The sequence below is a fragment of the Panulirus ornatus genome, chromosome 17 (genome assembly GCF_036320965.1).
Source record: "Panulirus ornatus isolate Po-2019 chromosome 17, ASM3632096v1, whole genome shotgun sequence".
In the NCBI taxonomy this organism is placed as follows: Eukaryota; Metazoa; Arthropoda; class Malacostraca; order Decapoda; family Palinuridae; genus Panulirus; species Panulirus ornatus.
This window is the reverse complement of record NC_092240.1, coordinates 45,977,702-45,994,526: the sequence shown is the minus strand read 5'-3', so window position 1 is coordinate 45,994,526 and position 16,825 is coordinate 45,977,702. Positions and strand designations below refer to the sequence as shown.

At 41.7% G+C, this 16,825-nt stretch overlaps 1 protein-coding gene across 1 annotated transcript in view; it reads right to left on the bottom strand.

The window, feature by feature from the left end:
- The window catches only part of LOC139754434 (proteasome activator complex subunit 4-like), a 576,322-nt gene that overhangs the window by 295,725 nt on the left and 263,772 nt on the right, over positions 1-16,825 (bottom strand). The window contains exon 16 of the mRNA XM_071671710.1: positions 8,766-8,923. Within this exon, the coding sequence (XP_071527811.1) occupies positions 8,766-8,923 (158 nt within the window). The remainder of the gene's footprint in view (positions 1-8,765; positions 8,924-16,825) is intronic.

The window sequence follows — 16,825 nt, the reverse complement described above, 5'->3', positions numbered from 1 at the left end:
ATATCCTCTTGGTCAATCTTTCCTCACTCATTCTCTCCATGTGACCAAACCATTTCAAAACACCCTCTTCTGCTCTCTCAACCACGCTCTTTTTATTTCCACACATCTCTCTTACCCTTACGTTACTTACTCGATCAAACCGCCTCACACCACACATTGTCCTCAAACATCTCATTTCCAGCACATCCATCCTCCTGCGCACAACTCTATCCATAGTCCACGCCTCGCAACCATACAACATTGTTGGAACCACTATTCCTTCAAACATACCCATTTTTGCTTTCCGAGATAATGTTCTCGACTTCCACACATTCTTCAAGGCTCCCAGAATTTTCGCCCCCTCCCCCACAATCTATTTATTCATTTTATATTTATTTTATATATATACACACACAGACACATACATATATACACATGTACATAATTCATACTATCTGCCTTTATTCACTCCCATCACCACTTCGCCACACATGAAATAACAACCCCCTCCCCCCTCATGTGCGCGAGGTAGCACTAGGAAAAGACAACAAAGGCCACTTTCGTTCACACTCAGTCTCTAGCTGTCATGTAATAATACACCGAAATCACAGCTCCCTTTCCACATCCAGGCCCCACACAACTTTCCGTGGTTTACCCCAGACGCTTCACATGCCCTGGTCCAATCCATTGACAGCACGTTGGTCCAATTCACTCTATTCCTTGCACGCCTTTCACCCTCCTGTATGTTCAGGCCCCAATCACTCAAAATCTTTTTCACTCCATCTTTCCACCTCCAATTTGGTCTTCCCCTTCTCCTCGTTCCCTCCACCTCTGACACATATATCCTCTCTTGGTCAATCTTTCCTCACTCATTCTCTCCAAGTGACCAAACTATTTCAAAACACCCTCTTCTGCTCTCTCAACCATACTCTCTTACCCTATTATTACTTACTTGATGAAACCATCTCACACCACATATTGTCCTCAAACATCTCATTTACAGCACATCCACCCTCCTCCACATAACACTATCCATAGCCCATGCCTCGCAACCATATAACATTGTTGGAACCACTATTCCTCTATTTATCATTTATTATACTTTGTCGCTGTCTCCTGCGTTAGCGAGGTAGCGCAAGGAAACAGACGAAAGAATGGCTCAACCCACCCACATACACATGTATATACACAATGCCCACACACGCATACCTATACATTTCAACATATACATACATATACATACACAAACATATACATAAATGCACATGTATATATTCATTCATGCTACCTTTTCTGACGCCATCCTGCCACACATGAACAGATAAGCCTCTCTCCCGAATGCATGCGAGGTAGCACCAGGAAAGGACAACAAAGGCCATACTCGTTCACACTCAGTGTCTACCTGTCATGAATAATGCACCAAAACCACAACTCCCTTTCCACATCCAGGCCCCACACAACTTTCCATGGTTTACCCCAGATGCTTCACATGACCTGGTTCAATCCATTGACACCACTTCAACCCTGGTATATCACATCGTTCCAATTCACTCTATTCCTTGCATGCCTTTCACCCTCCTGTATGTTCAGGCCCCAATCACTCAAAATCTTTTTCACTCCATCTTTCACCTCCAATATGGTCTCCCACTTCTCTTCATTACCTCCACCTCTGACATATATATCCTCTTTGTCAATCTTTCCTCACTCATTCTCTCCATGAGACCAAACCATTTCAAAACACCTTCTGCTCTCTCAACCACACTCTTTTTATTACCACATATCTCTCTTACACTTTCATTACTTACTCGATCAAACCACCTCACACCACATATTGTCCTCAAACATCTCATTTCCAACACATCCACCCTCCTCCACACAACTCTATCTATAGCCCACGCCTCGCTACCATATAACATTGTTGGAACCACTATTCCTTCAAACATACCTATTTTTGCTTTCCAAGATAACATTCTTGACTTCCAAACACTTTTCAACTCTCCCAAAACTTTCGCCCCCTCCCCCACCCTATGATTCACTTCCGCTTCCATGGTTCCATCCCCTGCCAAATCCACTTCCAGATATCTAAAACACTTCACTTCCTCCAGTTTTTCTCCATTCACACTTACCTCCCTATTGACTTGTCACTGAACCCTTCTGTACTTAATAACCTTGCTCTTATTCACATTTACTCTCAGCTTTCTTCTTTCACACTCTAACAAACTCGGTCACCAGCTTCTGCAGTTTCTCACCCGAATCAGCCACCAGCGCTGTTTCATCAGCGAACAACAACTGACTCACTTATCAAGCTCTCTCATCCACAACATATATACATATATTTATATATCATTCTACTGTACTTTATCACTGTCTCACGCGATAGCGAGGTAGCGCAAGGAAACAGACAAAAAAATAGCCCAACCCACCTACACACAAATGTATATACATATATGTCCACACACGCACATATACATACTTATACATTTTAATTATTTATGTATTTATTTGCTCTGTCGCTGTCTCCCACATCAGCGAGGTAGCACAAAGAAACAGACGAAAGAATGGCCCAACCCACCCACATACACATGTACATACCTATACATCTCAACGTATACATATATATACACACACAGACATATACATATATACACATGTACATAATTTATACTGTCTGCCTTTATTCATTCCCATCGTCACCCCACCACACATGAAATAACAACCACCTCCCCCCTCATGAGTGCGGGGTAGCGCTAGGAAAAGACAACAAAGGCAACTTCGTTCACACTCAGTCTCTAGCTGTCACGTAATAATGCACCAAAACCACAGCTCCCTTTCCACATCCAGGCCCCACAGAACTTTCCATGGTTTACCCCAGATGCTTCACATGCCCTGGTTCAATCCATTGACAGCACGTCGACCCCGGTATACCACATCATTCCAATTCACTCTATTCCTTGCACGCCTTTCACCCTCCTGCATGTTCAGTCCCCGATCACTCAAAATCTTTTTCACTCCATCTCTCCACCTCCAATTTGGTCGTGCATCAAAACTACTACCACAATCACTCAGCTGCTCCCAAAACACTTGCCTCTCATGATCTCTCTTCTCATGCCCAGGTGCATTTGCACCAATAATCACCCATCTCTCTCCATCAACTTTCAGTTTTACCTATAACAATCTAGAGTTTACTTTCTTACACTCTATCACATACTCCCACCTTTCCTGTTTCAGTAGTAGTGCCACTCTTTCCCTTGCTCTTGTCCACTCACTAACCCCTGACTTTACTCCCAAGACATTCCCAAACCACTCTTCCCCTTTACCCTTGAGCTTCATTTCACTCAGAACCAAAACATCCAGGTTCCTTTCCTCAAACATACTACCTGTCTCTCCTTTTTTCTCATCTTGGTTACATCCACATACATTTAGACTCGCTAATCTCAGCCTTCGAGGAGGATGTACACTCCCCGCATGACTCCTCCTTCTGTTTCCCCTTTCAGAAAGCTAAAATACAAGGAAGGGAGGGTTTCTAGCCCCCCGCTCCCGTCCCTTTTAGTCGCCTCCTACGACACGTGAGGAATGCGTGGGAAATATTCTTTCTCCCCATCCCCTACCTCCCTAAAATTTATTGGTACTATTTCATCCCATCATCTGCCCTCTTTTTCACCTCTTGCACCTTTCTCTTGACCTCCTGCCTCTTTCTTTTATACATCTCCCAGTCATTTGCACTATTTCCCGGCAAAAATCATCCAAACTCTCTCTTCTCTTTCACTAACAATTATACTTCTTCATCCCACCACTTACTACCCTTTCTAATCTGCCCACCTCCCACCTTTCTCATGCCACAGTATCTTTTGTCAATGCCATCACTGTTTCCCTAAATACATCCTATTCCTCCCTAACTCCCCTTTAGTCATTTGCTGTCACCTTTTTCCATTCTGCACTCAATCTCTCCTGGTACTTCCTCACACAAGTCTCCTTTCCAAGCTCATTTACTCTCACCACTTTTTTCACAACAACATTCTCTCTTCCTTTCTGAAAACTTCTACAAATCTTCACCTTTGCCTCCACAAGATAATGATGAGACATCCCTCCAGTTGCCCCTCTCAGCACATTAACATCCAAAAGTCTCTCTTTCACGTGCCTATCACTTAACACGAAGCCAATAAAGCTCTGTGGCCATCTCTCCTACTTACATACATATACTTATGTATATCTCTCCTCTTAAACCAGGTATTCCCAATCACCAGTCCTCTTTTCATCACACAAATCTACAAGCTCTTCACCATTTCCATTTACAACACTGAACACCCCATGTACACCAATTAAACTCTTAACTGCCACATCACTCACCTTTCCATTCAAATCACCTATCACTATAACCCAGTCTCATGCATCAAAGCTGCTAACGCACTCATTTAGCTGCTCCCAAAACACTTGCCTCTCATGATCTTTCTTATCATCACCAGGTGCATAGGCACCAAAAATCACCCATCTCTCTCCATCCGCTTTCAGTTTTACCCATATCAATTTAGAGTTTACTTTCTTACACTCTATCACATACTACCACAACTCTGCTTCAGAGTGGTGCTACTTCTTCCTTTGCTCTTGTCCTCTCACCAACCCCTGACTTTACTCCCAAGACTTTCCCAAACCACTCTTCCCCTTTACCCTTGAGCTTCGTTTCACTCAGAACCAAAACATCCAGGTTCCTTTCCTCAAACATACCACCTATCTCTCCTTTTTTCTCATCTTGGCTATATCCACACACATGTAGACACCCCAATCTGAGCTTTTGAGAAGGATGAACACTCCCCGCATGACTCTTTCTTCTGTTTCCCCTTTTAGAAAGTTAAAATACAAGGAGGGGAGGGTTTCTAGTATCCCAATCCTGTCCTCTTTAGTTGCTTTCTACGACATGCGGGGAATGCATGGGAAGTATTCTCTCTCCCCTATCCCAAGGGATAGGGGAGATATAATTTTCAAAGAACATCAATCAAATGATTAAAATAAAGATATATATATACAAGAAAATCATATAACTGTGAATTCAAACAAAGGCAAAATATTAAACCAACAACCAATGTTATACAGCTTGCGATTCAACTCTTAAGTAAGATGCAGAACTAGACCAGTACTCCATATAAGGACAGATCAATCCTTCAAATAAACAGAGCAACAGTTCAGAAGAAAAGAAATTTCATCTAAACAGGGCTTCCTTTTCCTTAGCAACAGACTTAGCTATTTCCATAATGTAAGGTTTCCAAGATGGAACAGATGTTACAGCAACACCAAGTATGTTCAATGAGTTAAGAGGTGGAATCACAGAACAGTCAGAGGAGGGAGGAAAGTTGTGAGAAATTTTTGATAGAGAGATGGGGGCAGACACTGGATCTTGTAGGCCTTAAACTTAAAACAGATTTTGTCCATCCCACCGAGATATCCCATCCAAGTCTTAGTTTATTGAGGAAATTGTGATGAGATGAGATGCAGATTGAAGGAGTGAAAAAGGAACAGAATTGAAGGATGTAGAGCAATGTGATGTTGAGTCATCTGCGAATGAATGCATTTATTTGGTTATCTGTGGAAGAACATCAAATGGAGAAAAAGTGTAGGAGACATGACAGAGCCCTGAGGATCACTGCTGTTGACGGGAAAGAGAGAGAGACTGATCCATCAACAACCATGGAGATAGACTGGCCAGAGAGAGAGCAAAATATGAGGGAGCAGAGTGATGGAGAGAACACAAAAGAGGGGAACTTAGAGATGAGACCCTGATGCCACATCCAGTGAAAAGCATTGGATATGTCATGGGCAACTACATTAGGTTCCCCAAAATTTTCAGGATGATCAGACATTAGTAAGAAAGAATACCACAAGTGGATCTCGCCTTATGCAAGCCATACTGGTGATCAAAGAGAAGACTATGAGATTAAAGATGTCTGAGGTTATGGGAGTTGAGGAAGGATTCAAAGACTTTGACAATAGTTGATGTCAAAGCAACAAGACAATAGTTAGAGGGGTTTGAAAAGTTACCCTTCCTAGGGATGGCAAACTTCTTAGGGATGGGAAACTTCTAGTTTTTAAACAGAAAAGGAAAAGAATATCAAGCAAAGGTGCAAGTTCAATACACAGGGATGAATGCCATCTGGACCTAAAACTTTGCTTTTGTCCAGAGATAGAAGCAATTTTCAAACAGTTTAAAGAGATTATGGGAAGGGGCATAATATTAGTACAAGTAGCATCAAAGAATGTTAAAGTCATCCAAGGTAGAGTTAGACGAAAAACAAGAACCAAAGAGAGTTGCTTTGTCTATGGAAATGACAGTTATAGTACTGTCAGAATGGAACAGTGAAGGAAGATACAAGCAAAAGAAGACATTAGCAATTCCCTTATCTGAAGACCAGAAAGACCTATCAGTGGATGAAGAAGAGAGGTTATTGCACTTCCTTTGCATAAATGAACATGGATAATGTACTTGCAATGATTACAGGCAATGAGAAATGCTGAATGAGAGTTGGAGGAAGGAGAGATATTCCAAGCTGGATATGCCTGATCCCTTGCCCGAATGGCCTCACAGCAGGAACAGCTGAACCATGGATTGGAAGATGTTGTCTTGGAGGAGGAAGAAACAAATGTTTCCATTACTGCAACAATAACCTCTTCTATGCATTTGGCAAAGTCAGAAGCATCACCACATGAGAAAGTCAGAAAAGAACTTTCATAAGTTATTCCAGTCAGCTTTGTTGGTGTGCCAATATTCACACTTAGAAGGGGCTACTGGAGGAGGAGAAACTGTTAAAATAGATACATTCATGAGAGAGCAGTTAGACAAACCAATGGGAGGGGGGGTGAGACTGTGTAGTTAGAGCATGAGGGATTAGAGATTAAAAACTGAAAAACAGATTGAGAATACCAGAAGAGTGGTCATATTGAAGAGGAATACAGGTAGGGGTGGAAGATAACCTGCTCTAAATCACTGAGAATAGAGAACACGAGGGCTTCAGTCCCCCACTATCCATATGAAAGGAATTCAAACACTCACTATGGTGAATACTGAAATCCCTTGGCAAAAGATCTCATCTTCTGGGTAATTGGACACCACAGTGCCATAGTATGAGTTTAGATAGTCAAAGGGATACTGAATTTGTAGAATTTAGAAGGCAGCAGGTGAAAAAAAAAAAATTGTTGGTAGTTGGGATACAGACCTGGAGCCAGATACATCAAAGTTTGGTGACTCAATGCCCTTGAAGAGTGCAACAGGTGTGGTGATGTTGGAATAAACATACACACCACCTAACTGGAATCATGAATGGAGATTATGTTTGGGTATATAAAACAGCCTAGAGAGAAAATCATCAGGCAATTGGGTCTCAGAGGGAAGTAAGGTTAATATTAGGAGATATACTAGTCAGATGGCATTCAACAGAAGAGAGGTTACTGGAGAAACCATGAATGTTAATATAATGAACAGAAAAAAGGGCAGGTCTATTAGAGAGGGGAAGGTCGTGGGAGGGGCCATTACTACTTCTGTATGAACCCTCCCTTCACTGGCAGTAGAGTCAGGAGGGAACCCAAAGATTCTTAGTACACCATTATGTTGGGAAAAAGGGGTCATGATTACATTATAAATGACTGCACACAGGAGATGGCAAGAGAACATATTTCATTTATCATATTTAGTTGCTGTCTCCCGCGTTAGTGAGGTAGCGCAAGGAAATAGACGAAAGAATGGCCCATATTCACATGTATATACATATATATACATAAACTTATGTGGAAAAAAATAAGTGAAGTTTAAGTAAGAGGACATATTGGAAGAAAATCATTGAGATTTAAGTACATGTATGGTACTTATAAGATGGAAGGACTAGTCCTGTTGTCTAATTTTGATGAGACAGAAAGTAAGACCAGCAATCCTAACATAGAGGATGTAATATGGTTCTAAGCACCCTTTACATATCTATGCTTCATCTACACATACAAAACATTATTTACAGGAATAAATGAAAAAGTAAACATATTCATTAAATGCATAAACAATGATACAAGAGGAACTGTTTCCTTTATCATGAAAAGGACAAAAATGGTTCAAGTGTAAATCTGGCTTCCCACCCTCATAATATAACTAAGCTCTGAAGATATATGGCTGGCTGTGATGAATGATATTTTTTTTCAAAGCTACATCCATGGCTAAGGGGTGGAATCAAATAATAACCAGGAATTTAAGTGAAAGCAAGAATCATCAGTCCTCATATTGCAAAGGCAGGCAATTCAAAACAAACTATGTCTTCCAGAAGGCACACTGCAGGAAGCAGCTATTTATGGGTTACGGGTTAGAGAAGTCTGGCAATTTACCATTTATTCTAGCACTGAAATTAGGTCATATGAACAGAGGAACATCTTTATTTCCTTCCCTCTTTAAAGAGGCAAAACATGATGCGAGAACTTTTTAGCAGTGACTGGAGCATTTTGATAAGTGAAACATAAATGTTATCTAAACAGTCAACACAAATGTAGCTCATCTATGACAAGGAATGCAGCTAATTAAGAAAAACTGAAAAATAATAGACATAGCTGTATGGGAAGATAGTCATCTGATACTAGAAATGATTCAGTATCATGCCAATATGGAACTACAGTACAAACTGGTGAAAGGATAGGAATAATTGACCTGTTGGCACTAATCAAGACAATGCTTTCTTCTAACATCTACATATTTCTCTGAAGTTCTTCCATGACTTATTAATGATACATGATTTAATCATTGTTACAATGGAAATGAAACTAACCTTGATACTTCCTTCTCTCCCTTAGCTACTTGACGCAAGAGTATGAGTTCAGGGGTTAAGAAAGTACGAACAAGAGTCGTCATTGCAGCTTCCTCAACCTCACCAGGCACCATCCACGTTAGACCAAGATTGTGTATGTCCCCAGCCTCCCCCCAGTGCTGTTTAAGGAAGAAAGTAGTTTCTCATTTTGAAATCTGATAAAATGTAATGATGTAAATCTAATAATAAATGGGAGTACAACATTGTGAATGGTCATCAACATTCAAAATGAGGATAAATTTTTTTCTTTCATACTTGTTCACCAGTTCCTGTTAATGTGGTAGTACCAGGTAAAGATAAAGAAAATGATTCATTCAGCAATGTCCATTCTCTAGCTTTTAAGTGAACTGAACCACAACCAGAGCCCCCTATCCACAATCAGGCCCCACAGGCCTTTCCAAGGTTTCTTACGAGTGCTTCGAATTGGTTCAGTATACTGACCACAATTCATCTCCTGTATGCCACATTGCTTCAATTTACATTATCCTCTTCTCTTAATATGTCCAAACCATTTCAGCCAACCCTATTCAGCTCAGCCAACCCTATTCAGCTCTCTTAACCATACTTTTCTTATTACCATGCCTCTCTCTTATACAATCATTACTTACTAAATCAACCCTTCACACATCATATACTGGCCTCAAACATTTCATTTCCAACATATTCAACCTCTTCAGTACACTCTCAACTAAAGCCCATGCATCACATCCATAAAACATCAATGGGACAACTATTACGTTAACAATGCCCATTTTCACCTTCCCAGATTGTGAACTCTCTTTTCACACACTTCTGCATGCTACCAGAACCTTTGTCCCCTTCACTGACCCTATGACTTGCCTCCACTTCCATGATTCCATTCCCTGCCTTGTCCACTCACAAGCATCTATAACACTTCACTTCCTCCAATTCTTCTCCATTCAAACTCAAACCCCACCAAACCTATCTCTTTGCCCTGGTAAACTTAAAAAAACCTTGCTTTTATTCACATTTACTCACAACTTTCTCCTTTCAAACACTCCTCCAAACTCAGTTACATAATTCTGTACTTTTCTCTCAAGTCTGCCACCACTGTAGTGTCATCAGCAAACATCTACTAAGTCACTTCCCAGGCCCCTTCACACCCTACAGACTTCATATCTGCCCCTCTCTCTCCAAAAAAAATTTTGTTTACTACGCAACCCCATCCATAAACAGATCAAACAGTACGGTGATATCACCCACCCCTTCTGCAGACCAACCCTCAAATGGAACCACTTAATCTCCTATCGACACCAAACAAACCTTAATAGTTTTATAAAAACTCATCACTGCTAACAGCTTTCCTCCTACACTCTATATTCATGACACCTTCCAAAACCACTAAATTCAACCCTATCATATTTCTCCACATCCATAAGTACAATATACAGATCTCTTTGTTTCTATAAGTATTTCTAACACACACTCTTAGGAGTAAACACTTGATCTGCACATCCTCTAACACTTGCGAAACTATGTTATTCCTAACCAGTCTGATGCTCTGTGCTTGCTACCACCCTCTCAATCACCATTCTTCCAAATAACACACCAGGTAAATTTAACAAACTTATATCTATTTATTTATTTTGCTTTGTCGCTGTCTCCCGCGCTGGTGAGGTAGCGCAAGGAAACAGACGAAAGAATGGCCCAAGCCACCCACATACACATGTATATACATACACGTCCACACCCGCAAATATACATACCTATACATCTCAATGTTTTTTTTTTTTTTTTTTTTTTGCTTTGTCGCTGTCTCCCGCATTTGCGAGGTAGCGCAAGGAAACAGACGAAAGAAATGGCCCAACCCACCCCCATACACATGTATATACATAAGTCCACACACGCAAAATATACATACCTACACAGCTTTCCATGGTTTACCTCAGACGCTTCACATGCCCCGATTCAATCCACTGACAGCACGTCAACCCCGGTATACCACATCGCTCCAATTCACTCTATTCCTTGCCCTCCTTTCACCCTCCTGCATATTCAGGCCCCGATCACACAAAATCTTTTTCACTCCATCTTTCCACCTCCAATTTGGTCTCCCTCTTCTCATTCCCTCCACCTCCGACACATATATCCTCTTGGTCAATCTTTCCTCACTCATTCTCTCCATGTGCCCAAACCATTTCAAAACACCCTCTTCTGCTCTCTCAACCACGCTCTTTTTATTTCCACACATCTCTCTCACCCTTACGTTACTTACTCGATCAAACCACCTCACACCACACATTGTCCTCAAACATCTCGTTTCCAGCACATCCATCCTCCTGCGCACAACTCTATCCATAGCCCACGCCTCGCAACCATACAACATTGTTGGAACCACTATTCCTTCAAACATACCCATTTTTGCTTTCCGAGATAATGTTCTCGACTTCCACACATTCTTCAAGGCTCCCAGAATTTTCGCCCCCTCCCCCACCCTATGATCCACTTCCGCTTCCATGGTTCCATCCGCTGCCAGATCCACTCCCAGATAACTAAAACACTTCACTTCCTCCAGTTTTTCTCCATTCAAACTCACCTCCCAATTGACTTGACCCTCAACCCTACTGTACCTAATAACCTTGCTCTTATTCACATTTACTCTTAACTTTCTTCTTTCACACACTTTACCAAACTCAGTCACCAGCTTCTGCAGTTTCTCGCATGAATCAGCCACCAGCGCTGTATCATCAGCGAACAACAACTGACTCACTTCCCAAGCTCTCTCATCCCCAACAGACTTCATACTTGCCCCTCTTTCCAAAACTCTTGCATTCACCTCCCTAACAACCCCATCCATAAACAAATTAAACAACCATGGAGACATCACACACCCCTGCCGCAAACCTACATTCACTGAGAACCAATCACTTTCCTCTCTTCCTACACGTACACATGCCTTACATCCTCGATAAAAACTTTTCACTGCTTCTAACAACTTGCCTCCCACACCATATATTCTTAATACCTTCCACAGAGCATCTCTATCAACTCTATCATATGCCTTCTCCAGATCCATAAATACTACATACAAATCCATTTGCTTTTCTAAGTATTTCTCACATACATTCTTCAAAGCAAACACCTGATCCACACATCCTCTACCACTTCTGAAACCACACTGCTCTTCCCCAATCTGATGCTCTGTACATGCCTTCACCCTCTCAATCAATACCCTCCCATATAATTTACCAGGAATACTCAACAAACTTATACCTCTGTAATTTGAGCACTCACTCTTATCCCCTTTGCCTTTGTACAATGGCACTATGCACGCATTCCGCCAATCCTCAGGCACCTCACCGTGAGTCATACATACATTAAATAACCTTACCAACCAGTCAACAATACAGTCACCCCCTTTTTTAATAAATTCCACTGCAATACCATCCAAACCTGCTGCCTTGCCGGCTTTCATCTTCCGCAAAGCTTTTACTACCTCTTCTCTGTTTACCAAATCATTTTCCCTAACCCTCTCACTTTGCACACCACCTCGACCAAAACACCTTATATCTGCCACTCTATCATCAAACACATTCAACATCTCAATGTATACATATATATACCCACACAGACATATATATATATATACCCATGTACATAATTCATACTGTCTGCCTTTATTCATTCCCATCGCCATTCCCGCCACACATGGAATAACAACACCCTCCCCCCTCATGTGCGCGGGGTAGCGCTAGGAAAAGACAACAAAGGCCCCATTCGCTCACACTCAGTCTCTAGCTGTCATGTAATAATGAACTGAAACCACAGCTCCGTTTCCACATCCAGGCCCCACAGAACTTTCCATGGTTTACCCCAGACACTTCACATGCCCTGGTTCAATCCACTGACAGTACGTCGACCCCGGTATACCACATCGTTCCAATTCACTCTATTCCTTGCACGCCTTTCACCCTCCTGCATGCTCAGGCCCCAATCACTCAAAATCTTTTTCACTCCATCTTTCCACCTCCAATTTGGTCTCCCACTTCTCCTCGTTCCCTCCACCTCTGACATATATATCCTCTTGGTCAATCTTTCCTCACTCATTCTCTCCATGGGACCAAACCATTTCAAAACACCCTCTTCTGCTCTCTCAACCACACTTTTTATTACCACACATCTCTCTTACCCTATCATTACTTACTCGATCATACCACCTCACACCACATATTGTCCTCAAACATCTCATTTCCAGCACATCCATCCTCCTGCGCACAACTCTATCCATAGCCCACGCCTCGCAACCATACAACATTGTTGGAACCACTATTCCTTCAAACATACCCATTTTTGCTTTCCGAGATAATGTTCTCGACTTCCACACATTCTTCAAGGCTCCCAGAATTTTCGCCCCCTCCCCCACCCTATGATCCACTTCCGCTTCCATGGTTCCATCCGCTGCCAGATCCACTCCCAGATATATAAAACACTTCACTTCCTCCAGTTTTTCTCCATTCAAACTCACCTCCCAATTGACTTGACCTTCAACCCTACTGTACCTAATAACCTTGCTCTTATTCTCATTTACTCTTACTTTCTTCTTTCACACACTTTACCAAACTCAGTCACCAGCTTCTGCAGTTTCTCACATGAATCAGCCACCAGCGCTGTATCATCAGCGAATAACAACTGACTCACTTCCCAAGCTCTCTCATCCCCAACAGACTTCATACTTGCCCCTCTTTCCAAAACTCTTGCATTCACCTCCCTAACAACCTCATCCATAAACAAATTAAACAACCATGGAGACATCACACACCCCTGCCGCAAACCTACATTCACTGAGAACCAATCACTTTCCTCTCTTCCTACACGTACACATGCCTTACATCCTCGATAAAAACTTTTCACTGCTTCTAACAACTTGCCTCCCACACCATATATTCTTAATACCTTCCACAGAGCATCTCTATCAACTCTATCATATGCCTTCTCCAGAAGGCATATGATTATACCTCTATAATCTGAACACTCATCTTTGTCCCCCTTGCCACACACACACTGAAAGTTCTAACTAACCAATCAACAACAAAGTCACCACATTTCTGAAGAAATTTGACTGCAATACCATTCACTCCACCTACCTTCCCACATTTCATCTTACACATGACTTTCACCACCTTTACCCTCTTCATCAAACCACTTGCCACGGCTGTCTTACTTAGCATACCTTCCTAACCTATACAACCTACATCTGCCACCCTATCATCAAGCACATTCAAAGTGCTCACTCCACCTCCTCTTCAACTCATAAGCACTTATTACCAGTTCTCCATTAGTCCCCTTCACTGATGTTTCCATTAGTTCTCTTGTTTTCTCACACTATTAACCTCCTTCCAAAATATTTCCTTACTCTGTGAAGTTTGCTTTAACTTGTTCACCCAACTCACACTGCCTTCTCTTCTAGCCTCTGCACCTTCCTTTTGTCCTCATGATGCTTCCTCATGTAAATCTCCTAATCACTCATCCTCCTTCCCAGTAAGCAAAGACCATACACTTTCCTCTTTCACAAGCAATTTCACTTCATCGTCCACTTACCAACTACCCTTTCTCACCTGCCCACTTCTCACCTTTCACATGCCACTCATTCACATGCCAGCACTGCTTTCCTATACACCTCACTTCTTCATCCACTTCCCTAGCTTCATTTCCTCCAACGTTTTGCCATTCAACACTCAATCTCTTCAGGCATTTCTTCACACAAATCTGTTTTTCACACTCACTCATTTTCCCCACCTTCTCATAATTATCATTTTCTCTTTTCTAAAATCCTCAAATTTTCATCCTCACTTCCAACAGATTTTGATCAGTCATCCATTAGCTGCCCCTCTTAGCACATTCACATCCAAGTCTCTCTTTTCCATGCCTGTGAATTAGTACATAATCCAATGATACCCAATAATCCAAGGATGAGAGAAATTATACATAAAAATAAAAAATCTTCTATTGATTAATATATGAAAGGTACAGAGACCATGGTCCTCTTTTTGAAACATTAACACCAGCAAACAGAAAACAATAAATAAGAGAAATCCTAACACATAAAGTAAAAGTAACTGCCCTATCAAGTAGAAGACTGAACCATACATCCTGTTGAGAGCTCTGAATGTAAACAAGATCCTTCAATCACAGGATCAAGGTCGGAAGCTGAAAGAGTGAAATGAAGTACCTACAGAACTATTTTATTATTTATTATACTTTGTCGCTGTCTCCCGCGTTTGCGAGGTAGCGCAAGGAAACAGACGAAAGAAATGGCCCAACCCCCCCCATACACATGTATATACATACATCCACACACGCAAATATACATACCTACACAGCTTTCCATGGTTTACCCCAGACGCTTCACATGCCTTGATTCAATCCACTGACAGCACGTCAACCCCGGTATACCACATCGCTCCAATTCACTCTATTCCTTGCCCTCCTTTCACCCTCCTGCATATTCAGGCCCCGATCACACAAAATCTTTTTCACTCCATCTTTCCACCTCCAATTTGGTCTCCCACTTCTCCTCGTTCCCTCCACCTCAGACACATATATCCTCTTGGTCAATCTTTCCTCACTCATTCTCTCCATGTGACCAAACCATTTCAAAACACCCTCTTCTGCTTTCTTAACCACACTCTTTCTATTACCACACATCTCTCTTACCCTATCATTACTTAATCAAACCACCTCACACCACATATTGTCCTCAAACATCTCATTTCCAGCACATCCACCCTCCTGTGCACAACTCTATCCATAGCCCACGCCTCGCAACCATACAACATTGTTGGAACCACTATTCCTTCAAACATACCCATATCTGCTTTCCGAGATAATGTTCTCAATTTCCACACACTCTTCAACGCTCTCAGAATTTTCGCCCCCTCCCCCATCCTATGATTCACTTCCGCTTCCATGGTTCCATCCACTGCCAGATCCACTCCCAGATATATAAAACACTTCACTTCCTCCAGTTTTTCCCCATTCAAACTTACCTCCCAATTGACTTGACCCTCAACCCTACTGTACCTAATAACCTTGCTCTTATTCAAATTTACTCTCAACTTTCTTCTTTCACACACTTTACCAGACTCAGTCACCAGCTTCTGCAGTTTCTCACATGAATCAGCCACCAGCACTGTATCATCAGCGAACAACAACTGACTCATTTCCCACGCTCTCTCATCCACAACAGACTGCATACTTGCCCCTTTCCAAAACTCTTACATTCACCTCCCTAACAACCCCATCCATAAACAAATTAAACAACCATGGAGACATCACACACCCCTGCCGCAAACCTACATTCACTGAGAACCAATCACTTTCCTCTCTTCCTACATGTACACATGCCTTACATCCTTGATAAAACTTTTCACTGCTTCTAACAACTTGCCTCCCACACCATATATTCTTAAAACCTTCCACAGAGCATCTCTATCAACTCTATCATATGCCTTCTCCAGATCCATAAATGCTACATACAAATCCATTTATTTTTCTAAGTATTTCTCGCATACATTCTTCAAAGCAAACACCTGACCCACACATCCTCTACCACTTCTGAAACCACACTGCTCTTCCCCAATCTGATGCTCTGTACATGCCTTCACCCTCTTAATCAATACCCTCCCATATAATTTACTATGAATACTCAACAGACTTATACCTCTGTAATTTGAGCACTCACTCTTATCCCCTTTGCCTTTGTACAATGGCACTATGCATGCATTCCGCAAATCCTCAGGCACCTCACCATTAATCATACATACATTAAATAACCTTACCAACCAGTCAACAATACAGTCACCCCCTTTTTTAATAAATTCCACTGCAATACCATCCAAACCTGCTGCTTTGCCGGCTTTCATCTTCCGTAAAGCTTTTACTACCTCTTCTTTATTTACCAAATCATTTTCCCTAACCCTCTCACTTTGCACACCACCTCGACCAAGAAACCCCACATCTGCCACTCTATCATCAAACACATTCAACAAACCTTTTAAAAT